Here is a 24,085-nt window from a genome sequence, read left to right on the forward strand (position 1 = left end):
CCCATGTTTTCAAGCTGACTATCTGGTTCTCTTTTTCCTAAGGTAGTTCTGGAATAGCTTGGAGTGATGTTTTGGGTCATTATCTTGCTGTAGGATGAATACCTGACCAACTAGGAACATACCAGACAGTGTTTCAGAATGCTGTGGTAGCCACACTACTTTTTTGCAGAGAGGTTGTAAGTAATCAAGAAAAGTTAATACACCTGTAGAATTTGAAAGGAGTTTGAAAGCTTTGCGTAACCTTACCTTTTTTTTAAATTTCTACCACTAACCTTTGCAATATATATATATATATATATATATATATATATATATATATATATATATATGTATATGTATATGTATATGTATATATATGTATATGTATATGTATATGTATATGTATATGTATATATATATATATATGTGTATATATATATATATATATATATATATATATATATATATATATATATATATATATATATATATAAAACATCATTGGTGTTTGGTGTTAGTATCACATTTTCTTAACCTACAATACAGCATAATCTATTTTGTAAATTTATATTTGGTATTATTGATTTGAATCTGTAAAGTAACTACATTTACCAAATAAATATAAATATTAATATAATAATGAATATATAACAGTAAAAACTACACTTCCCTATCAGCATAGTGGATCAAGCTGCAGAAATAGAAATATTCAGATGCATCAGATTTGTACTTAGTAAGCATAGTACTCGAGTAAATGTACTTCGTTACATTCCACTATTTTTTCCGAACCAGTTTAAGCCAGTACAGTTCAACTGCAACCATCAGATCATGCTATAAAATCCTCCTTTAAGACAGAATTTTAACCTCAACATCGCCGCTGTGTAAAAACCACAGAGTGTATATACAGCCTATGGTAAAAACAGTCATTTACGCCGTTTTTCTGTCTTTTCTTTTCACTTTCTGTCACAAAAACAACGTCGCAGCCTCGGGAGCGCGCGCTGTCAACTGCCATGCACGAGCGCGTCGGCCCTCCTCTTCCGCGTGCGTCTCGAGGAGCCCCAGTCGCTTCCTCGGCTCGCGCTGCCTTTTTAAAGCAAACGGACGCAGGATGCCGTTCCTCACTCGGCCAGAGGACGGGACCCGGTGAGGAGCTGCCGCCGCTCGTTTACCCCTCTCCTGTCGTCACCCCCATCGTTGCTGTTTAGTTGCCTCTTTATTCGTTCCGTTACACGGTTAGCCAGTCCCAGTCATGTATCGGTATTTCGGGGAGCTGCTGAGCCGCTCTGCGGGTAGTGCCCTGGCCTCGGGCTGCGTGGACTCCGCTCTCCCGGCGTCCTCGTCCCTGATGCGGGTCCGTCGCTATGCCGGTGCGGCTGACCAACCCGACGACCCCAACTTCTTCAGGATGGTCGAGGGCTTCTTCGACCGCGGCGCATCCATCGTGGAGGACAAGCTGGTGGAAGACCTGAGGACCAGGGAGAGCCCCGAGCAGAAGAGGAACCGTGTGCGGGGCATCCTGCGCATCATCAAGCCCTGCAACCACGTCCTGAGCGTGTCTTTCCCCATCAAGAGGGATAACGGAGAGTGGGAGGTGGTGGAGGGCTACCGGGCCCAGCACAGCCAGCACAGGACGCCCTGCAAAGGCGGTAAGAGCCCGACGGTCCCCTCTCTTCCACCGGCCGCTCTGACAGTTAGCTTTATCCCGCTATTTAGCATCACCTAGCAGAGGCGTTAGCTCCTTAAAAGCCCCACAGAGCAGCTGCTGTCAACAGCTGCTCCACTAGTTCGCCGTTACACAGAGTCACTGCTTTTAACCTCTGCTAACCAAACAGTTAACCTCATTCTTATTCAGAATAGTTGCGGCCTGTTTGTTCCGTTTGTTTTCCTGAATATGCAGACTACCCACAGCTCAGGTTTGGTTCAGTGACCTTCCTGCTCACCTGTAACGGTACCGCAGTCTGTTAGCCAGCAAGCTAAAAGTCATACTGCAACAGCACCTGTGCACACTTCTGTTGGCCTGTTTTAAGCTAAAGCCCTAATTTTTCTGCTGTTGTTAACCAAAAAAAACTTGCCAGCCCTGTATACAGTTCATCATATTCCAGTGATTGAAACAGTTTATTTGTAGACTGCTCACATGCTATATGCTGTTTGATGTTGTAGAGAGGCAGCCCTGAAGGTATCAGGTGTCATGTCATTGAGCGTTTACAGGCCTTGGCATCTCTGCATGTGCAGCACAGAACACATGGCTGGCTGTTCAGCACCTCATGCACATGCACTGCTTTGTTAGGACACTCGTACACAGACCAGTGCCTCAGGCAGGGTACATATATACACACAGCGTGGTCCTTTTATATGTAGGCCCTGTGCAGAATAGGATAGACTATAGCCGTGACATGTGCTCCTTGGCTCAAAGTTCAAGGTTCAAAGCAGAGGCATCATAGGCTACTGCTGCAGTGCACTATGGGATAGATAGCGGGATATGATGTATAGGAAGACAGAAGGCGTGAAAGTTGGGTAGGGGGTGGTTGTGTTTCCAGGCACTCCTATTTGTCAGCAGTGTGACAGGTGGGGGAGGGCGCTATGGAGGAGAGGAATTCTCAGTAGAAAGAGACCTGCCATTTGGTTTGCTGGCCAGTCAAAGGGCACGTTTCAGTGGTGTGCAGCGGACACTGGCCTGCTATTAACACTATGAAACCCGTCCACTGCACCTGCTTGATGTAGTGCAGTGGTTCTCAAATTTTTTCTGTCGGGCCCCCCTTTGGAGGACAAAAAACTTTCGTGCCCCCTCAATAACTTTGTGTGTGTGTATATATATATATATATATATATATATATATATATATATATATATATATATATATATATATATATATATATATATATATGTGTGTGTGTGTGTGTGTGTGTGTGTATATATATATATATGAAACTGTGAAAACATGAATATGCAGGGCTGTGTTATTTTATCTGATTCCATTTTGTTGTTTTTCACAGTAAAGATCAGGGGTGTCAAACTCATTTTAGTCCAGGGACCACATAAACCCAATCTGATCTCCAGTGGGCCCCACCAGTAAAATCACAGCATAATAACCTATAAATAACCACAGCTCCAACTTTTCCCCTTTGTTTTAGTTCAAAAAAGTACATTCTGAAAATATTCACATTTAATGAACTATCTTTTTACAAAATATTATGAACCTGAAATTTCTTAAGGAAAACAAGTTCAGTTTCAACAGTAGCCTATTATGCCTCAGTTCATCATTTACACATGCATTGTAACTGCCAGATAACAGTTTATCTACAAAAATACAAAATATTCAGTCACAGGTATCTGCAACTGAACAATCTAGTATTTTACTTCATGATCAGAGCAACTTGTCAAGTTCTAGAAATTATTTTAAATTTACAGCTTTACAAATTTACAGTTAATGTTGTTGTAATTTTTATCATTTGTAAAGTCGTCCCGCGGGCCGAAATGGACCGTCTCGTGGGCCGGTTTGACATTGCTGGTAAAAATAATCGGAGGAGATGAGCCGAGTACGTGACGTGATCGAGTACGCTGGTGTTCCGACTGCACATTAACGATGCGTTCTCCCGTTCTCTGGAGTCTGTACTTCGGAGTCTGAACGGCCAGTGCATATACCATAGATATATACAGAAGATCATTGTTATTAATATTATTTATATCTATGGCATATACAGTCTATGGGGCCAGCACAATTTCAGTATTGTTGTACGCCGCGAAAAACAGGCCGACGTTAAAACAATAGTTCAGCTAACTAGTTCCGTGTTGAAGGACCTTTTCCTCCCAGTTGCCCGCGCCCCCCTTGACATGCCTCTGCGCCCCCCCAGGGGGGCGCGCCCCACTATTTGAGAAACACTGATGTAGAGAATGTAAACCTGTTCTTGGGAGGCATATTTCTGCTCTGGACATGCACATTGTGCTGTGAATCGGCGCTATAAAGGACAAGAAGAAGTGGGTTAGGAATTAGATTTGAAAAATTGTCTGAGCTGAGTCAGAGTGGCATCATTTATGGCACCTAGATGAAATATCCATTATGGATTTCCCACAAAGCACTTCACAGTAATCGCACCAATTTGTGAATGCGTAGCAGTGCTAGCTGTCCAGCCAGTTATCTGCAACGGATCACTCAGAAGCAGTACAGGTAAAATCAATAAACATTAAGAGGATTTCATTACCTCCATCCATTTCATGAAAGCCCAAGCTGAGCTGAGCATCTTCTCGATCCTGAGCTATATATAGACCATTGCATTAGCTGTCCGTTGCAGTGATAATATTGCTAAGTATTTCCCCTTTACATTGCCACAAGGCCACACAAATCACAGAAACGGTTAACTTTTAATTAATTTAAATACACAAAAAAATAATGGAAAAATATAACGGAGATAAAAACCATCATTTGGACTCATTGCTCATCCTACCCACTGCAGACTGATGCTGACTTTCATAGGAATCAATGTTAAACTACAACAACCACTAGAACTGATCTGCAGTTAACTCAGGAGACGTATCGATTCTTAAATGACCATAGAGAAATATACAATTACCCTGGATCTAATTAGGTGATAGTATACTGTTTGTAATTGCTCACTGAACAATTGTGAACGATGGTTTATGCCACATCCTAGATGATGGGGCGGAATAGGAGAATGAGCCGTTATCTTTCAGTGTGTTTAATCATTGATGCAGTGCACAGACCCTTGGCTGTATTCAGATCAAACTGCAAAGTGCAAAGCCTGTTTTTGTGTGTTCATCTTTGCCCATCCACCCCCTTTGAGAGCCACACAGAGTGACACGCTGCCAGACTGGCTCACACTGCTTTATACCAAGCTTCTAAACTCTTGATGTGGTATGTGTGGATATGCACGGTTGTTTGCATAACTCAGAAGGCTACTCACATTATATGTAGTCTGCTAAATATTCAACTTTACTTTCCTTTCTGTGTAAAGGAAGATGAAATCTGTGGAATATTTCATACCACTGCTGTTGCATGTCAACCACAAGGGCAGCAGTATGTCTGAAAATGGTATTGTTCCGTGTACAAGTCGAAAGCCAGTTAGAACTGATTTCACCAAAATCAATATTTAACGTCTCATGGTTTAATTGAATGCAGTGTCAAATCTCTGGCAATTTAATTAGAATCTCTCATTAGTAGGTTTGCACTTGAAACACTGAATAAGGTTAGTCAATTATTACACCTAGAAAACAATATCCTACAAATAACTGTCATATACATCTGCTTTAATTATCATATTCAGTGTTCTGATGTTTCAAAGAAATTACTTAAAGTTAATCAGCCTAATTTGAAACATTGTTTTATGCTTCTACAGAAAATCAGTGCCACTACTGTTAGTGCAACTTCTCTTACCACAGATAATATTTAGGATGATTAAATGCCACACTTTAAGAAGACTACATGTTTTGTATTAAGGAAAAACTCAAAATGAATAGAATATGTACAGTAGGGAAGCTGCACTGAATAACTAAAGCTTTAATTTAAACCAAACATACTGTTATTCAACTAAAAGTCCAAAATATGTTTTTAAAAATGAGTCTGTGTTAGATAAATGTGAGATTACTTTAACTCAAGAGGCCCTTTAGGTTCATCATAATGAGTCTACAGGCCTGACTGTAGAAGTTAAACTGCTGCGACGGCTGCAGAAACTCTGCATTTCAGTCTGAGGGTTTTTTTTCTTTTAAAAATCTTCCCTCCATTTTAGAGGAATGTGTTTACAGTTCTGCTTTGGTTCTTGTTGCTGTGGTGTGCTGCTGGTTGGGTGGATAAAAGGATCATTGAATGGGGGATGGTTGGCATTGGGCTTTTCTTTCCTATAATTTGATCAGTGAGCTCAAGATTGTCCTCCACTGGCCCGAGGTGACTCAGCTGATGTTTGGAGGAATGGAAATGAAGGAGGGAACACTCTGCTACATGCTGCTGGTTTTTGGGATGTTGGATCTTTTCCTTGCGCATGACCGTCATGCAATTTAGTACTGCAGCAATGACAGTCTGGGGATGGAATGCGACGAGTAGAGTAACGCAAACAGTAGGAAGTGGGCACAAAATGATATCATTGTAGTGGGTGGGCTTTTTCTTGCTCTTCCTGTGTTTTTGCTTGCAATTGAACACACACAAATAGACACACACAGGACTTTTCTCCTCATAAAACAACCTGCAGTCTCCTCTTTGTGCTGTTTGCCCTTGGGATTCACTTTGAAAGCTAAGTCTGGATGTGCTATTTTTGGTGTTGCTGTTGAAACTCACTTGCACACACTATGCCAGTGAAGATGGAGTGACATATGCAGCCTGGCTGTATGATATCCTATAACGTTGCACATGTTACTGTGGCAACGGTAGTAAACGCCAGACAACAGGAAGGTATGCCTGCAACTTGAGGGCTGAGGTCAGAATGGAGGGCTGGGATTGGATCATTTTGTCTCCACCCGCCTCCTGCTGTTACCTTGACTGCCAGGCTCACTGTGATCTATGACCTGCTCGTGTAGTGTTGTGTAGTTGGGGAGAACATTCAGTAATTATTGGTCCAGTCCTGGTTTTCTCAATGCTCTGTCTCTGCTATCCATTTCCTTTTTATGTTCTCAAGCTGTAGAGACAGTTCCAACAGAAGATAAGTATTTCCCCATGTTACAGTCTGAGCATATAATCAACTTTAATTATATAAAGCACTTGAAGTCAGAAACTAGCTAATAAAAATGTCTAAATATGAGACACATTAATTTTATTAATCTTAACAAACAAAACATCTTCTGTCTGTTTTCTTTACTTCCAGTTTGTCTTTGTATGGGAGCTGTGTTTTAAATTGTTCCCTGTCTGTGTGTTTTCGTCAGGTATCCGTTACAGTACAGATGTGTCTGTAGATGAGGTGAAAGCTCTGGCCTCTCTGATGACCTACAAGTGTGCTGTTGTTGGTGAGTATTAAAGTCTTAGACTTGCACAAAGCCTATTGTGGATTTTCCACAGAGCTCACTATGCATAGTACTACTGTTTGATTTTGACTCCTTTGTTTTGCTTCTTTTCCTCCTGATAACACATCAAGAAAGAATCTATATGTATATCTTCTCGGTGTGATGTGTGTTTGCTGTTTTATTCTTTTCCAGATGTGCCATTTGGGGGAGCCAAAGCTGGAGTCAAGATCAACCCCAGGAATTACTCTGTAAGCCTTCTAACGTCAATCCTCTTCTTCCTCTTTCACACGCACATGTATAGATATACAGACTTGTTTAAATGTGTGCTGTCATACTGAAAGGAGAGAACCGCGGCCTAAGATGAGGTTTTTACACTCATAAGGCTGCAGTCAGTTGGAGGGATGTTGGTTTTCCTGTGTTCTTCTGTTCTTATCATATCCAAACAAAGGCAGAGGATGATTCAGTCACATCAGAATGCAAAAGGCTGTGCTTTTCATTTTGTATTTACTGGTTCAGGGACTAAGCGAAAAGAAGGAGCAATTGCTTGGACAGAACTGAGAAAAAGGAGAACAGGAGATGAAAGTCCGGAAACTGACTGTTCTTTAAAAGACTTCTAGTTTGTGGTTGAAGTTAAGATCTTTATTTTTGCAGTTAAATGATTGTGCATGCACTGTCCTGGACTATAATCTCTTCCTGTCTGTTAATAAATACTAAACATGTCTACATTTTGTTGCAGGATAATGAGCTGGAGAAGATTACCAGGAGATTCACTATTGAGCTGGCCAAGAAGGGTTTCATTGGTGAGTTTCAGCAAAAATAATTTGTGTAACTTGTGGCAGTTATCATTCTGCACTTTGTTTGGTATTGACTACATTACTTTGCACTGAATCGTGCTCCTCAAAATATATGCTCGGTTTTCTTTTTTTCTCGACTGAGTTAAAATGACTGTAGAATATTTCCACGAATAGAAGCAAACACTTCTTGTCATCTAGCACTGTTTGTTCAGGTTGGAGTCGCTCTGGGTGTGTCTGTGCTAACTAAAGAGGAACACAATTAATGATGTTGAAAATGGCATAGGGAATTGGTATAAAGGTTAATCTGAAGTTGACAAGTGGATAACTCAGAAATGTAACCATTTCCTAAGGTATGCATTGTATGCATTGATGGAAGAAATCTTTTATTTTCTCTGAAGTAGCCATAACACTGTATAAAAATGATCTACTACAAGTACAAATTGGCATTTAAAATTGGATTAAAGTAAATGGATTGAAGTATCAAAGCCTGTTTGAAGTAACAAAAGGGAAAGTACTCTTTATTTTCTACTTTATTTCATATCAACCTGTATCATTGCATATTTTAATTACTTGTGTTTATTATTTAATATTTTATGAATGGAGCTAGTGAAGTTTGGGCTTCATGACTGCTGATGGTAGCTTGTAGTTTATCGTGTATTATTAATCTGAATTTGCAAAGTTATGAAGTAAGTGTTGCAGTGTGAACGACTGCAAAGAACAATGTTTTCTTCTGAGTTGTAATGAAGTGCAAGTTTATGAGATGCTGCCTTGTTTGAATTGTAATTGTAATCTAATTGTACAGAGAATGAAATGATGATTTCAGTTAGTTTGTGGAAGAAGCTGTAATATTAGTATTACGTATGATGATCTGTGCCACACATAAACATATGCACTGGTTCAGCCGGTTAACAGCCCCTATACAACCAGCTTGTGTTCACCCTTGCCTGGATGCATGTAAATGCTTATAATGTATTCAGTTCAAACACTACAGAGAGATATGATGCTGTTTATGTGCTAGAAGACGGCAATGGTTGTGTCATGTGGTGAGGTTTTATACAGACACTTTCAGTAGTGAACTTTTCATACGCCCTGGAGGTGAAGCACTACCCACTGCCTACGTCACCAGCTTCCTCTGTTTATTGAGAGACTGTGCCATTCTTTTCTGTCTCTCTCACGTCCGACCCCACCTCACTGCATGCCTGCTTCTGTTTTTGGAACAGAGGGCACATGTATATGTGACACAAGGACACAAACCTGGTGTCACATTTCCTCTGTCATTGGAGTTTGTATTTTTAATAGAACAATGTCAATTCAAGCATTTAGGGTCAGCTGAGGTAGCTAGTTGTGCAGACTACAGCTTAGTTTGTCATATTATACTCACTGTGTGAACTGACTGTGTAAAGTATGTACTTGTGAGCACTCCTGCACAGCGACTGGTCCACTTGGCTAACACTGTCCCACTTCTACCCTCCCTGTTTTGTTCACCAGGACCTGGCATCGACGTCCCTGCTCCAGACATGAGCACAGGAGAGAGGGAAATGTCCTGGATCGCCGACACATATGCCAACACCATTGCACACACTGTGAGTTCTCAGACATACATGATGCGGACAAATATAACCAATCTTTGTAGCTTGGCTGAGATTTTGGCACAAATTTCAGCACAGGCCAAGTTAATAACAAGGAATGAGTCATATGTAAACCATGGAGAGTGGTTTCCTGCCTCTCCCTTCCTAGCCGACCACCGTTAACATTCCTCCTCTCATAAAAGCAGCTTTTCAGACTGAAGCTTGTGTGTTTATGGTATCAGTTAGTCATTCTCCTGTCAAAATCTGTCAAACAGAGCCTATTTGACTAAACATGGACAATATTTACCCTTGTGTGTGTTTTGCACAGGGTCTCGTGTCTATTACAGCAGTTTAATCTGAAAATTATGAAGGTCAAAAGTCTTGCTTGACCTGAATTTTAGACATTTAATGAAAGAAAAGTGAATCCAGCAGGAGTTGGAAAAAGTGAGCTGAGCTGCAGTGTTGGCTTTTATACTCGAGCAGAGATGAGTAGTCGTCAGAGCTCAAAAGCTACTGTCTATATAAATGTGAATTCTTACACAGTACATATGAGAAAATAAAGCAGTCTTTATTCTGTTATTAATTTGTTTAGTTTTATTCTTTTAAAAAACAAAACAATCAAAAAGTACCAGTAAGAATACTGTGAAAGTACCGGATCAATAAGCAGTATTGGTAAAAGTAGTAGTACTGTTAAAATCTTGGTGATATCCATTCCTAGTGATGATGAAAGACAATTACATCTATCTTCTATTATTCTCTATATAGATTTTTATGATAAACTGGATGAAAAAAGAAGGATGTTTGACTGTGCTCCTTTATTTTTGGTGACTGCTGATTATGATGCTGCATTTCATGTAACGTTAGGCTTGTTAATCATTAGTAGACTGTGCAGAGTCAGTGTTTTTGCCTGTTTTTAAAGCAGGTTTGTGAATGGCTACTGATTCTTTGCTGGCATTTTATTAGCTACCATTCAAATGGAGAATAATATGATCCAACAATCAGTCAGCACACATGAATCATTCATTAGTTAATGACTGTAAAACCTGTTATCCAGTTTGACTTCCAGTCCACTCTCCTCTCTGGCCTCCTGTCACTTTATCCAGATATGTGCCCTCTATTACAGATACCCCAGAGGTTTGGAGTGGCTGACACATTTCTGGTCTGGGTATCTCATGGCACAGGGTAATGGGTAGCATGTACTGACACTCAGTCATCTGCCATAAAGCGTTGTACTGTGGTAACATTTTACTAGTAGGTCAGGCAGCCCATGCCATGACCAAAAGCTGAAGCTGGTGCAGAAGGAAAACGTAGTGCCACTGATGGCCACTAGATGCTGATTCTGAAAATATCAGACCAATTGAGTTACATTCAGTTCACCTTTTTTTCCTCAAAGAAGTTTACATAAGTTTTGAAAATCACTGGAAACACTGAGGCTTTAAGATGTTTCATAAAGTGTACCGTTTGCATAATTGTGTACAGTCGATGGGCTATGTTGTCTTATCTTTCTTAAATGTGTGTGCAGGACATCAACGCCCATGCCTGTGTGACAGGAAAGCCCATCAGCCAGGGAGGAATCCACGGACGTATCTCAGCCACTGGTCGCGGAGTTTTCCACGGCATCGAGAACTTCATTAATGAGGCGTCTTATATGAGCATGCTGGGCTTGACTCCAGGCTTCCAGGACAAGACCTTCATCATCCAGGTACGCAGACACACACTCTTAGTTGGATCACAGTAGAAAGATCACACCCGAGGAGATCCTAAACGCACTGCGGTAGTTTGCTCACTGACAGTCACAGGATTTAGGTTTTCATTTGAAGTCACGATGAGGGGTTTTAGAGCTGCGCTTCAATCAGAGCCACGGCGTCTGCTTTAGCCCGACCCCGAACTCCTAGTTCTGTGCTGACAGCAGTGAACTGAAGTTTCTCTTCTTTGTTTGTGGAAAATGATGATTCAGTAGGAAATATAAAAATCAATCTTCCCTGCTACTTAAATTCCTGCAACTTTGTGAGAAAGTTTGAGTTTAAAAGATAATTTCTGCTACTTCATCATTAGTGTTTTTGTTTTAGCAAAAAAAAGATAATGTGCAGTCAGTGAAATAGCTTAGTGGCCATTCTTTCTTTTAAGATACACTGATTTAAACTGTAGATTTGTGAAAGGAGAAGTGTTTTTGCATTGACACAAAGTCAAACAGCAGTATTTTCCAAAGCAGTTTCACTTCCAGTTGTCATATGGAGCTCCTCACATGTCATGAATACATGCAAACACTGACACGTTGGTATGAGAATCCAAGGCAGTGGCCTCAGCTGTTTTCCTGGAATGTTTTTCACAGTGACTGCTTGTCATGACAACCCCATATGTTTAGATGCATTCCACTTAACAAAATGAGTCTGTTGAGGTAGCAGCTAACTGTGTAACATTCAGACATATAAATAAGAATCTGTTCATACTTGTTTCGTTATAGGGTGTATATCACACCCTTAGATAACAATTAAAAGAGGCAGACTTGTTTTGTGTAACGGCAAAGACACTATAAATTTGGAGGCTTTGAAGGAGGATACTAGGATTGCTGAGGGGATATTAGATTGAGGGATGATGGGGGGGTTAGGACGTCACAGAGGGAGTGAAGAAGCAGTGACAAGGGCTGAATCATGACATGAGTGTTCAAAAAGTTAATCCCTGTGTGTTTGTGTGTGTGTTTGAGGATTACTCTGTGGGGAGATTAGATTTTCTTAGAGATTTATTAGTGAGAGGAGAGAGAACAGATCTCTGGTGTGGTATTAAGATCAAGATAGGCACGACTTTACTCTCCTATCGCACTTGTTTCTATTTTTTTCCATCTGCAGTGAAGTTTCGTACTCCTCCCATTATCCTGCAGTTGTGTTACAGTCAAAGCTGATGATGCTATGGTTAAAAACTGTGGATTTTACTGTCATTTTTACACATAACTAGTAATTTAGTTTAATTTTTTCATTATTTTCTATAATATGCACTGTATTCATATATGTTTTGATATAGCCATATGAAATTGCTTCTTCTGTGGCAGATGATTATCAGTCTACCACATCTACTACCATTGCTTAAGCATAATCCCAGCTGAATTAATCAACAATCTCCAACAGTGATATACTTAAACAATAACACATTTCACATTGTAAGCAAATGACAGAAAGATTTTTCCCAGAGAGCACCCTTTCTGTCCATCTGTGTTGTTTTGATTTGTTTGTCCTGTCTCACCCACATTTACATCAAATATTCCCAATAAAAACATACGGCACCCATCTGCAGGTTTTCTTTTTGATCACAGTGTAGTTGACAGTTGTGTTATAACTTAAACTGTCCACATGGTGGCGCCAGAGAACGTAGTTTAGTGCAGCCGAACATGCTTTTAGGTTGAATACAGTGGGACGTAATGATTAAAATAGTTTACTATGGATGTTTAATTATTTAAAAGTCATATGAAGTTATTGGATTGTGATGATTGTAAGCTTGTTGTGACTTTCTACAGGGCTTTGGTAATGTGGGTCTCCACTCCATGAGGTACCTGCACAGGTTTGGGGCCAAGTGTGTGGGCATTGGAGAGATTGATGGAGCCATCTACAACCCAGACGGCATCGACCCCAAACAGCTGGAGGACTACAAACTGGTACCAGCGCAGCTTTTCCTTTTCAAAATTCATCTGTTCTTCTTTTGCAAGATTTTTTACCCGCTTACCATTTTTTAATGAACACATTTTTTTTCAATACTTTACTCCCACTGACAATTTTTCCCTCTGTACTCTGCAGCAACACGGCACCATCGTGGGCTTCCCAGGAGCCAAACCCTATGAAGGCAACATTTTGGAAGCTGACTGTCACATCCTGATCCCTGCCGCCGGAGAGAAGCAGCTGACACGTAACAACGCCCCCAGGATCAAGGCTAAGGTAAACACTGACGTTCATTTATTTGGTGCTATGATTTCAGTTGTCTCTGGGATGACATTAGTAAGGACAGGGCCACTTGGTCGCAGTGGTGAAATGTGGGTTTGTGTTTTGTCAGATCATTGCTGAGGGTGCCAATGGTCCCACCACCCCAGATGCAGACAAGATCTTCCTGGAGAACAACGTCATGGTTATTCCTGTAAGTGCACCACACATGCACGGAAATACAAAATATGATTTTTTTTTTTTTTTTTGTCAGATGATTTATTGGATGAAACCACTTTTGCCTTTACATATGAAGATGAATCTTTTTTTTTTTTTTTTTTTTACAGTTTTCTCCATTTTCTCAATTTTCTATGTGTACATAAGACACACATGACTAATTCAAGCATCGTCAAACAACGTTTGCAGTGACTTAATTTAGAGTACAGTGGGTTTGAGTGTGGTTGGTTGTAAAACATAAGTTTTGCTGACCGCGTTTCCAACATCTTTACCTGATTGCACTGTGGTGACAGATTAAATTCAGTGAGACGTTCAAAGCTCAGAAACTACTTTTCTTCATCAACTTTATATTAATAGTGATGGGATTTTCTACATCAACACAAACTCGGAACAGTTTAGCTGTCTGTTCACTGGTTTAAAGTAGATTGGACTCGGTTAACAAAACGTATTGTTTGCTCATGTTTACAGCATTATCAGTCATCCTGAAGAAACATCTAACTTATTGAGGTTTAAACTCAATAAATATTTACTAAGGAGGTTTTTCCTCATTTACGTGGATTTAAGGTTACTGAATACACAATGAGAACACAGCATTGTAAATATATCAAAATCATTAAAGTGAAACTCCAAAAAATTCACAGAAAATAGAATAAATTCTTGTGAACATTGTTCACAATAATTAAACGGCCTTTATTATGTGAAAAACAGACTTTCACTCTGAGCTTTTTAAAAAATTTTCTTATATATCTTTCAGCTTCTTCTTGCTCTTTGAACCAGTTTAGATTTTTTTTTTGCTTGTCAGATTAATAATTTTCCAGACTGTTTAGTTTTTCACTGTATTTCAATGTCCTTATTGTACAGAAAAAAACACATCTTTGAAAATCAAAACATCATTGAAGACATTTTTGCAGAACAGAGGATAATTTATTCAAACAATTCTGCAGAGTGAAATGTGAAGACTGGTCCAAACAAGCTGATCTGACTGATGTTTCATCTTGCAGGACATGTACCTGAACGCTGGTGGTGTGACAGTATCTTATTTCGAGTGGCTGAAGAATCTCAACCATGTCAGCTATGGAAGACTGACCTTCAAATATGAGAGAGACTCAAACTACCACCTGCTCAGTACGTTCAAGCTGCTGTGTTATTCCTCTATAACCTACAGATAGACTGAGATCATAAGACACAATCCAAAGATTTAGTAGCATTACTATTCTGACAAAATCACAATAAACACACAAAAACACCAAAATTGTGTAGAATGTCACAAATACATTTTCAAATAAAAAAGCCGACGTTTCATTGATTAGATAACCCAGTTTACCCATTAAACATCATGTTAAACCTAATTTATTCTCTCTCTACAGTGATTAATATAGTGGAACTGAAATGGTGGTAAAGAGTGAAATATGAAACTTCTAGCTGGAACCAGTTGTTGTATTATTCGGTTTGTGTCCAAGCTGCTGCTCTGACTGACCAGTTTGTCAGTCGTCATTTAAGCTTAAACCTGCTATTAGAGTCTATTTGTTCCCCTGTTTCTCTGCCACTGTGGACTTGAGTTCCTCAAACTTCTTTTGAAAGTGCTCCCCCTGCTGTTTTGAGCACATCACACACTTTCCATTAGGATGCACCTTTATGGTGCCTTCAGGGGTACAGAAGACATGGATGGTTTTCTCCTCGGCATCAGAACAAGCTTCCCTTATGACTGTTGCCCACACTTCTGGATTGGGAGTGTAAAACATGGTTTTGTTTCCTCTGCACTCATGGAGAGTTTCTGGATTTGCCTTCATTTCCTGGAGTTTTTTATGTTTGTTTTTTTCCTTTTCTGCTGCCTGGTCACCCATCTACAGAGAAACAAGAGAAATATTAATAATTGGCATGCTACTTTTAGGCAGTAGGAAACATTCAGGACTAGACAGACTAAGGTTTTTACACCTTTTTTTTTTTTTCATTTTCCCTGATCACATGCAGTGGTTGTATCAAACTGGCATACAAAGCTTCAGTGGATGTTTGTGCACCATTTTAGCAAATGTTTGCAAGGTTGAAGTACTATAGTAATTTTATTTGTGACGGTCAGCTTTGCAGTAAGAATTCAATGCCTGTGAAAACCAGGTCGAAAAAGGTGTGAAGTCGTGGTAGATAAGAGAGGTTCAATTTGGTGTATAGACATTTTATTGCCATCAGATATATAGATGTTTCATTCAGAAGCTTCAAAGAGCTGCACTGAATCATTTTAATAAATGACACAAATCTAGACTTGTAAATAATTTTGAAATATAAAATAGAGGAATAAGTTTTAGTTGTGGATTGTCAATAAGACTTGATTAAAAACATGACAGTGGTTGTATTTCAGTGGTATAACTAGTCTTAAAGTTTGTAAAATGACACATCTATGTGGTGTACTTTATTTTTCTTGTGCGGCATTTAACAGAAGTAGACTACATTACCATTTATTTTCTAAACTTTGCTTGTAGAGGCCAGTTCAGTATCTGAATCTATAAAGAGCTACTGTCCTAGTTAATCAGGTTATACATGCATGCAGCACAACTACACATTTACTGAAGGCTGTAGAGCACTTTTACTTTATTTCCTTTCTTAATGTTGTTGTGTGTACTTACAGTTCCTGTTGTTTTTACTGTGTATTTCTCTGATGGCTCACTCTGTAAAGGGCGTGTACACCGATAGTCTGCTCCTGAAGGAATAAGACAAACTTTAGATTAGATTTATACAAAATATGTTCATTTAAACATCTAACCACATGCACAATGTACTAATTGTCTCTCCAAGGTCATTATTGAATTTATTTGTGACAAGACTGCAGAAACTACACTCTAAACCTCTAAATACGTGACTTTCCAAATAAGTCAGACTTGCTGCATAAATATGTGGATTTTTAGTAACTACGCTGGTACTTGTAGAGCTTGGATTGACTATCAAGAATTTCTTTCAACTCTTTTCTCCTCTTTTTTGCTTGGGTGAATGATGGTTGTACATACCACCTTTTGTTTTAGGTGCTTCAGTACACACAGTGGTTCCAGAAATAAACTTTAAATAACAGTCTTAAGCACCTGTGTTCTGAGGTGTAAAACAATCATCAACACTGTTTTATCTTTGCCTAACAATTAAGGTTTATCTCCTATTTCAATGTCACTGAAAGTCTATTAAGTTGTTTTTAAATGCAAGGAAGAAACTAGAATAAATAGATGAATAAATATTCTTACTCAGTCTGGAGGTTCAGGCAGCGTTGGGTCGTTCTCTCCAAGAGAAATGATTTGTCCCAAGAGCTTCCTTCTCTTTTTATTTATACTCACTCTTTTGTTCGCATACAACCAATCATAAAATCACAAAATACATTTTCACCATGTAAGGCAAAACAAATTATCAATGTCACATGTTAAAACAAGTCCAACTAGATGAACTGTCAGGTGTGGCGTTGCTGGTGTTTGTGTTGGAGTTCATGTTTTTTTTTTTCTTTCTTTATTCCCATCTAGTGTCTGTGCAGGAGAGCTTAGAGAGGAAGTTTGGCAAACAGGGCGGACCCATCCCCATCGTACCTACTGCTGACTTCCAGGCCAGAGTTGCTGTGAGTAGAATGTGCTGTCACACCCATAGTCATGCACAGACATGATGGTCAGAAATGATCTACTCTTTTTCCTACATGTCTGCTATGTAAAAGGTCTGCACTGCCTCCAGGAAATGGCAGTCTAATCTCCAACACTGACAAAAGCTGTTATTAAACAAGCTGTCTGACATATAAAAGGACGTATCATGATCTTAAACCGTGCTCTGTGGCTTAGTGCTTGTTTGAAGAGCCTCGGTTTGAGAGTGAAGCAACTTTTAGTGCCCGTTTGTGTTATTAGTTGTTTTATGTTTAGTGTGAATTGTTCATTTTTTACAGTATCCTTATGTGATCTGCATTACATGGACTACTGCATAATATTCAAATAGAAAAATGAAACACTTTGCTTGATTTTTACTTGAAACTTTATATTATGTTAGAGTTAATTTGATTTTATTACTGAAAGTTATGCAACACCTAATGCTTGAAAGCTTGAAATACTTATCCAAGTCTAGACCTGAGTTTTGTTCATTATGTCCTTATATATGTGAGTTTGTTTATGGTTGGAAATGTCAAAAACAACTTTTGGCTTTAGTGTTTAATCCCCTTGATTGACACTGTGTTGATACAGTCTGTCACAGGTTCATTAAACGTGCCCAACCCGAAATTTTTGAATAACAAACACTAGTTGAAAGACTGACATGACAAATTAATTTGACATTTTCTTGTTTCATAGCTGTCAAACGCCCAACTTAATTCACCGGAGCCAATCTGTATTTTAAAAAATCTACATGACAGTGAAATGCAACAAGTTTTTAGCATTAAAAGCGTGTAACCAGGCTAATGTTTGCTATTATTATTATTAAAGATACTTTTCCTGCTTTTTCCTCAGTGATTAGTGCTTTTAGGGCTGCACACTGTTTATGAAGTGTCCCTCTGTGTGAGATTGACTCTGGGTTAACGTACTTCATTCCTCTGCAGGGTGCCTCTGAGAAGGACATTGTTCACTCTGGGTTGGCCTACACCATGGAGAGATCTGCCAGGGTAAGTGGTCCTGCAGGATTTAACACAGTCCAGCCTGTTTTAGAGGAAAGCCTCCATACTGGGCAGTGTAATGAATTGAGGAGAGACATTGAAAGTGTGGAAAAGTGTTAAATATGACCTCATTTCTACTGAAAATGGAAAACATCAGCTCACCTCAGGAAATTCCTAAAAAAGACTAACTGAATTTTATTTCTTATATTTCCATGGACTGTCTTCTTCTTCTTCTTCTCCTCCTTCTTCTCCTCTTCCTTCTTTTTCTCCATCTTCTTTTCCTCCTCCTCCTTCTCCTCTTTCTTCTTCTTCCTCTTCTTCCTTCTCCTTCTTCCTCCTTCTCCTCCTCCTCCTCCTCCTCCTTCTTCTTCTCTCCCCTCCTCTCTCTCCCTCCATCTTCTTTTTTCTTCTTCTCCTCCCCATTCTTCTCCTCCTTTCCTTTTTCTTCTCCTTCTCCTTTTCTCCTTCTTCTCCTCCTTCTCCTCCTCCATTTTCTTCTCCTCCTCCGTCTTCTTCTCCTTTTTCTTTTTCAGTATTTGACTTTTATATTATTGTAGTTAAACTGGAAGTGAGCCCTTAATTCAAACTAAAACCTGCTGTCAGCTGGCTTTACTGCATGAACCTCTCCTAATAGTGGTATCAGTTAATTTTATGATACATATAAATATTATACATCTGTCACATCTGGCTGATACTTGGACAAGTAATGCTATGATGGGATGCCGTACATAAAGTAAATACTTCAAATCTCTCCAAGTATCCAAAAGTTTTAACTAGGATGGATAAGTTTCACTTTCGATCTGCTGGTCATGGATATTTTTAAGAAGCTTTGAATTCAGCTCCCTCAGAAGAGGTCTTGGAGCCCCTGAACAAAGTTCAAAATTTAATTTCCAAAGGTATTAAATGAAGTTTCTTGCCGTCTGTTGGCAGTAGCGTTGGTTTAAACTTTCTCTGCTGGCTGTTGGGGAGACGTTATGCACCTATGGGTGGAAGTGATGCGACAGTAAATTGTGCAGCAGGAGGCTGATAAATCCTTTTTTATTGAGTTTCAGTCAGACGTGCAGCAAACACTGTCACTGGTAGCTGCAGCAGAGAGGAAGCTCGTCCTCTTACAGAAGCATTATTTTTAGTTAAAACTAATCAGTTTTCTGCCACTTACCTGTTTCTGAACCTCATTCTTTGATTAATGACAGTACTAGGAATTATTGATACATATAACTGAGAATTACTGAAAATATGTGATAGAAATGTCAATAAATTTGTATACTTAATAAGGAATTGTAGGCTTTATTGTCTCCTTTGGTCTTCTGGGATTCGTGGACTGACATTGCTCCAACAAAAAGTAATAAACTGCATTCTGTGCAGCATTAGAAAGTTTTAATAATGTTTTCTAATTCGATAAACACTGCAGAAACTTGTTACATATTTTTTTTTAAATAATTCATAATATGGCTTGCATTGCATAAATTGCATTCTGTCCAGTTTTAAAAAGGCCGAACAAAGGTTAGGTATCTGGTCCAGACTTGGAATGAAGACGGGGGTTATAAACGCTCACAGGGTCTAAGGATCAGACTAATTCCTGGGTAGGTTTTCTGATGGTCAGACGAGGAGGAATCTGGGGTGTCCATGAAATCACAATGTGAGGGAGAACCTCCTTAAACAGTGTTCATTTTGGACAGTTTGGTCCATATTTGTGCAATGCTTCTGTCACTGAAATAGGGAATGCTCTTTTAAGACGTATTTTACATTGAAGTTTTTTGTACAAAGTTACGTTTTTAACGTTGAATACAATTTTTAAAAACATTTTTCCCTTATTGTTATTGGCCTTTTAAAGGCCTTTTAAAAAGTCTAATTTGATGAACATGACAAAAATGTAAAGTATGTTTTTTTTTAATATATATAATGCTTTATGATTCTGTGTAGCATTAAAAGGTCTTTTAAAAGGTTTAATTCGATAAACTGCAGAAATGGTGGACATTGCATTAATTGCATCCTTAACAGTATTAAAAAGACCTGTTTTAAAAGTCCAACTTGTTGAACTCTGCAGAAACCTTGTTATTTTTTGTTTTGTTAGTCAGTGTTTGAGCTCATTTGTGAAATTGTAGTTTATTATTTTAATGTGTACATGCTTCTGGCACCACTGAGCCAGAGGTTTTATTCATTGGTTGTGTTCATCCAGCTGTGTTCTTTAAGGTTAGCCACATGAGCTGTTGAAAATACTGTTAAACAACATATAAAATATGTTTTCTTTTCTACCTTTTCTAGCAAATCATGCGCACAGCGAGCAAGTACAACCTGGGTCTGGACCTGCGGACGGCCGCCTACGTCAACGCCATCGAGAAGGTCTTCAAAGTCTACAACGAGGCTGGACTCACCTTCACATAAACGTCCAATCCGGAGCCACACTTTGCTCCCTTCCTCCAGCCCTCCTGCTATTGATCCCCCTCTCCCGCCTCCCTCCACCTCCTAGAAACAGCCTTCAGAACATATCACTGTTTACTGCAGCTCGTTGGCTCTTTCACGCGCACACATGCAGCGACACGTCGGCTAGCCCGCTGTTTATCCTGTGGTCTCTGTGCTGCCATCACATCTCTGTTTAGATATCCGCCCTGTTCTAGTTGTTGCCTGAGATAAAACAGAGCTCCATCAGCAGAGGGAATAAAAGAACCTGTCCCTCCACTACGTTAATGATCTTGTTGTACGGCAGCCGTGTCCTCGCCTCTTTTTGCGGTCGCTGAATGCATGTGTTGCATTTGTTTCAGTTGACAGCACTACAGATGCCTTATTTCAGAAAGAGGTCTGCTCTGAAAAGGAGATGACCACTTCAGTCTAGCACTTATTAAAAGGGATTTAGAATTAACTTCATGTGAATATAAGAGAATTTTATTGCTCTTCAGTTTGTCTTCTCACTCTTAAGGTGTAAAGATTAGTGTTGAAGTTGCCTAGTTTTTGAATTCCCAAGAAGAACTTTCTTTTTTTCCCATAGTTGGTGTTTTTACTGTTCAGGATTCAGTGGATGCTCTCGTAGTCATCGCCCCCTCTGTCGTTTTATTTTATTCTCCTCCCTTCTTGTCACTTTGTCCTAAACGCAGCTTCTCCCCGACTCCTGCGCTGGCCAAGAAAGAGGAGCAGGGACGGGGCGAGGTGTCACTGTGATCGCCCAAACCCTGGTTGAATTTTCCTCAGTTGTAACCGTCCAGTTTCTCAGCATTGAAATTACTTTGGAGGAAATTACTTTCTATTTTTATTCTATTCCTTTTTTTTGGAAACCAATAAAATGTTCAGAAGATACAAAAGTGGGACTTGTGTTTATTTCCTGACGTGCACTGATCCTGAAACATCTAACCAGGAAATCTAACTGCAGAACTTGGGCAATGGGGAATAAAAACAATTAAGGACATATGTTTGAGATTGATACCACGCTTCTGTCATTTACAAAATTCCTGTACAAGCACCTCTGAAAGTTGGAAATTATATTTCAGTTGTTCAATTCACATCAAAACCATCATTTAATAATAGTAATTTCATGTTTTAGAAGTAATTATGTGCCAGCCTATTTCTTGATGCTGAAGAAGTCGCTGCTCTCAGCTCAGAAACAGCGTAGCTCATAAAACCTTTTAAAAATGAGAGAAAATTAATTTAATCATACTTTCCTGGGAGCTGCCTCTCTGCCAATACACATGTTCACTCTGTGGATGTGTTTATTTTTTGTATTATTAAATTGCCAGTTTGATTGATAATACACACTATAAATAGGAATCATAAAAGCATTAAAATGCCTCCTGCATCTTTACCTAATTCTAAATGTTGTCTTATTATAGGGTTTGATAATTTGCTTGAATGTTGCAAGTATTTCTAGGATTCAAAGTTAAATATGATAAAGCTATCCTGTGACGTTTGTTGTGTGCACTGTACCGAAGGATTGTTGGGAATAGTTTGACGTTTTGGGGAATTTGCCTACTCCCTTCCATGCTGAGAATTTCAATAGAAGATCGAAATCTTTCTGATATCATCTAGTATTAAACTTGACCAAAACCAGCCAACCAGCTAAAGTTCGCTGATCAGCTTATTGTATCGACCTGGGTTAATCAGCACACAAACAGGAATGTAGCACAGCTGCATGCTTCAGGTTGCTCAGCTGCAGTTTTAGCACGTACCTCCCCCTAAAATGCATTTGTGGCTGTTTGTGTGTAGGATTCTCTTAAAGGATAGAACGGTCTGCGGTTCATACTGGGAAACTGAACCTTCCTGTGGCAAAACACTGCAGTGAAACACAACATGGGAATGTTTCAACCTCAAGAATGTCAAGTCTTAAAGGTAAATAAATAAAATCCAACAACAAAAGAAAAAGGAGCAAATTAGATCTACAGTTTGCCCTTAGGGGCACTTGGAAATAGTGTGCATGTTGATTCAAGGTTTTTCCAATTTTTGCAAAGTAAATAATAAAAGAAATTTATTTTCTGGGAATTTTTCCAGAACTTTCCTGGAATTTTTATGGAATATGGCACGTTTTTACAACATGTTGAAAAATCACATTTTTTTTTCGACATAGTATAGTAAGGCGTTTTTTTTGCGGCAAAATTCATGATGATTTTTTTTTCAAAGAAAATCTTACCATAGTGTTTTTCACGGCCTCCTTTACATTATTTCATCATATGGCACGTTTTTACAACATGCTGAAAAATCACATTTTTTTTTCGACATAGTATAGTAAGGCGTTTTTTTGCTGCAAAATTCATGACGATTTTTTTTGAAAGAAAACCTTTCTGGAGTGTTTTTCACGGCCTCCTTTACATTATTTCATCATATGGCACGTTTTTACAACATGTTGAAAAATCGCATTTTTTTTTCGACATAGTATAGTAAGGCGTTTTTTTGCGGCAAAATTCATGATGATTTTTTTTTGAAAGAAAACCTTTCTGGAGTGTTTTTCACGGTCTCCTTTACATTATTTCATCATATGGCACGTTTTTACAACATGTTGAAAAATCGCATTTTTTTTTCGACATAGTATAGTAAGGCATTTTTTTTGCGGCAAAATTCATGATGATTTTTTTTTCAAAGAAAACCTTACCATAGTGTTTTTCACGGCCTCCTTTACATTATTTCATCATATGGCACGTTTTTACAACATGTTGAAAAATCGCATTTTTTTTTCGACATAGTATAGTAAGGCGTTTTTTTGCTGCAAAATTCATGACGATTTTTTTTTGAAAGAAAACCTTTCTGGAGTGTTTTTCACGGCCTCCTTTACATTATTTCATCATATGGCACACTTTTACAACATGCTGAAAAATCGCATTTTTTTTTCGACATAGTATAGTAAGGCAGTTTTTTTGCGGCAAAATTCATGACGATTTTTTTTTCAAAGAAAACCTTACCATAGTGTTTTTCACGGCCTCCTTTACATTATTTCATCATATGGCACGTTTTTACAACATGTTGAAAAATCGCATTTTTTTTTTGACACAGCATAGTAAGGCGTTTTTTTGCTGCAAAATTCATGATTTTTTTTTGAAAGAAAACCTTTCTGGAGTGTTTTTCACGGCCTCCTTTACATTATTTCATCATATGGCACGTTTTTACAACAAGTTGAAAAATCACATTTTTTTTTCGACATAGTATAGTAAGGCGTTTTTTTGCGGCAAAATTCATGACGATTTTTTTTTGAAAGAAAACCTTTCTGGAGTGTTTTTCACGGCCTCCTTTACATTATTTCATCATATGGCACGTTTTTACAACATGTTGAAAAATCGAATTTTTTTTTCGACATAGTATAGTAAGGCGTTTTTTTTGCACCAAAATTCATGATGATTTTTTTTTCAAAGAAAACCTTTCTGGAGTGTTTTTCACGGCCTCCTTTACATTATTTCATCATATGGCACGTTTTTACAACATGTTGAAAAATCGCGTTTTTTTTTTCGACATAGTATAGTAAGGCGTTTTTTTTGCGCCAAAATTCATGATGATTTTTTTTTCAAAGAAAACCTTTCTGGAGTGTTTTTCACGGCCTCCTTTACATTATTTCATCATATGGCACGTTTTTACAACATGTTGAAAAATCG

The 24,085-nt window shown here is 38.8% G+C and overlaps 1 protein-coding gene and 1 long non-coding RNA gene across 2 annotated transcripts; one reads left to right on the forward strand and one right to left on the reverse strand.

Annotated features, from left to right (window-relative positions):
• Nucleotides 1-1,081: 1,081 nt before the first annotated feature.
• Nucleotides 1,082-21,316, forward strand: glud1b (glutamate dehydrogenase 1b). The gene is made up of 13 exons (XM_023284420.3): nucleotides 1,082-1,625; nucleotides 6,845-6,925; nucleotides 7,115-7,170; nucleotides 7,659-7,722; nucleotides 9,205-9,299; nucleotides 10,807-10,986; nucleotides 12,793-12,930; nucleotides 13,070-13,207; nucleotides 13,323-13,403; nucleotides 14,428-14,551; nucleotides 16,918-17,009; nucleotides 17,967-18,029; nucleotides 20,286-21,316. Exons 1-13 carry the CDS (start codon nucleotides 1,229-1,231, stop codon nucleotides 20,403-20,405), a joined length of 1,629 nt encoding a protein of 542 aa, XP_023140188.1. The 5' UTR covers nucleotides 1,082-1,228; the 3' UTR covers nucleotides 20,406-21,316.
• On the reverse strand, nucleotides 14,072-16,781 carry LOC111577909 (uncharacterized). The gene is made up of 3 exons (XR_002746954.3): nucleotides 16,648-16,781; nucleotides 16,045-16,118; nucleotides 14,072-15,270 (listed from the first exon to the last, which is right to left on the reverse strand). It is a non-coding gene; the product is annotated as an uncharacterized LOC111577909 (long non-coding RNA).
• Nucleotides 21,317-24,085: the final 2,769 nt, after the last annotated feature.

The sequence above is a fragment of the Amphiprion ocellaris genome, chromosome 18 (genome assembly GCF_022539595.1).
Source record: "Amphiprion ocellaris isolate individual 3 ecotype Okinawa chromosome 18, ASM2253959v1, whole genome shotgun sequence".
NCBI classification, from domain to species: domain Eukaryota; kingdom Metazoa; phylum Chordata; class Actinopteri; family Pomacentridae; genus Amphiprion; species Amphiprion ocellaris.

Bases quoted from the DNA above. Each gene is read 5' to 3' on its own strand.
- glud1b (XM_023284420.3), top strand. From the start codon at position 1,229: ATGTATCGGTATTTCGGGGAGCTGCTGAGCCGCTCTGCGGGTAGTGCC. The intron at 6,926-7,114 runs GTGAGTATTAAA...ATTCTTTTCCAG, and splicing joins CTACAAGTGTGCTGTTGTTG to ATGTGCCATTTGGGGGAGCC. The intron at 14,552-16,917 runs GTACGTTCAAGC...ATTCCCATCTAG, and splicing joins CTCAAACTACCACCTGCTCA to TGTCTGTGCAGGAGAGCTTA.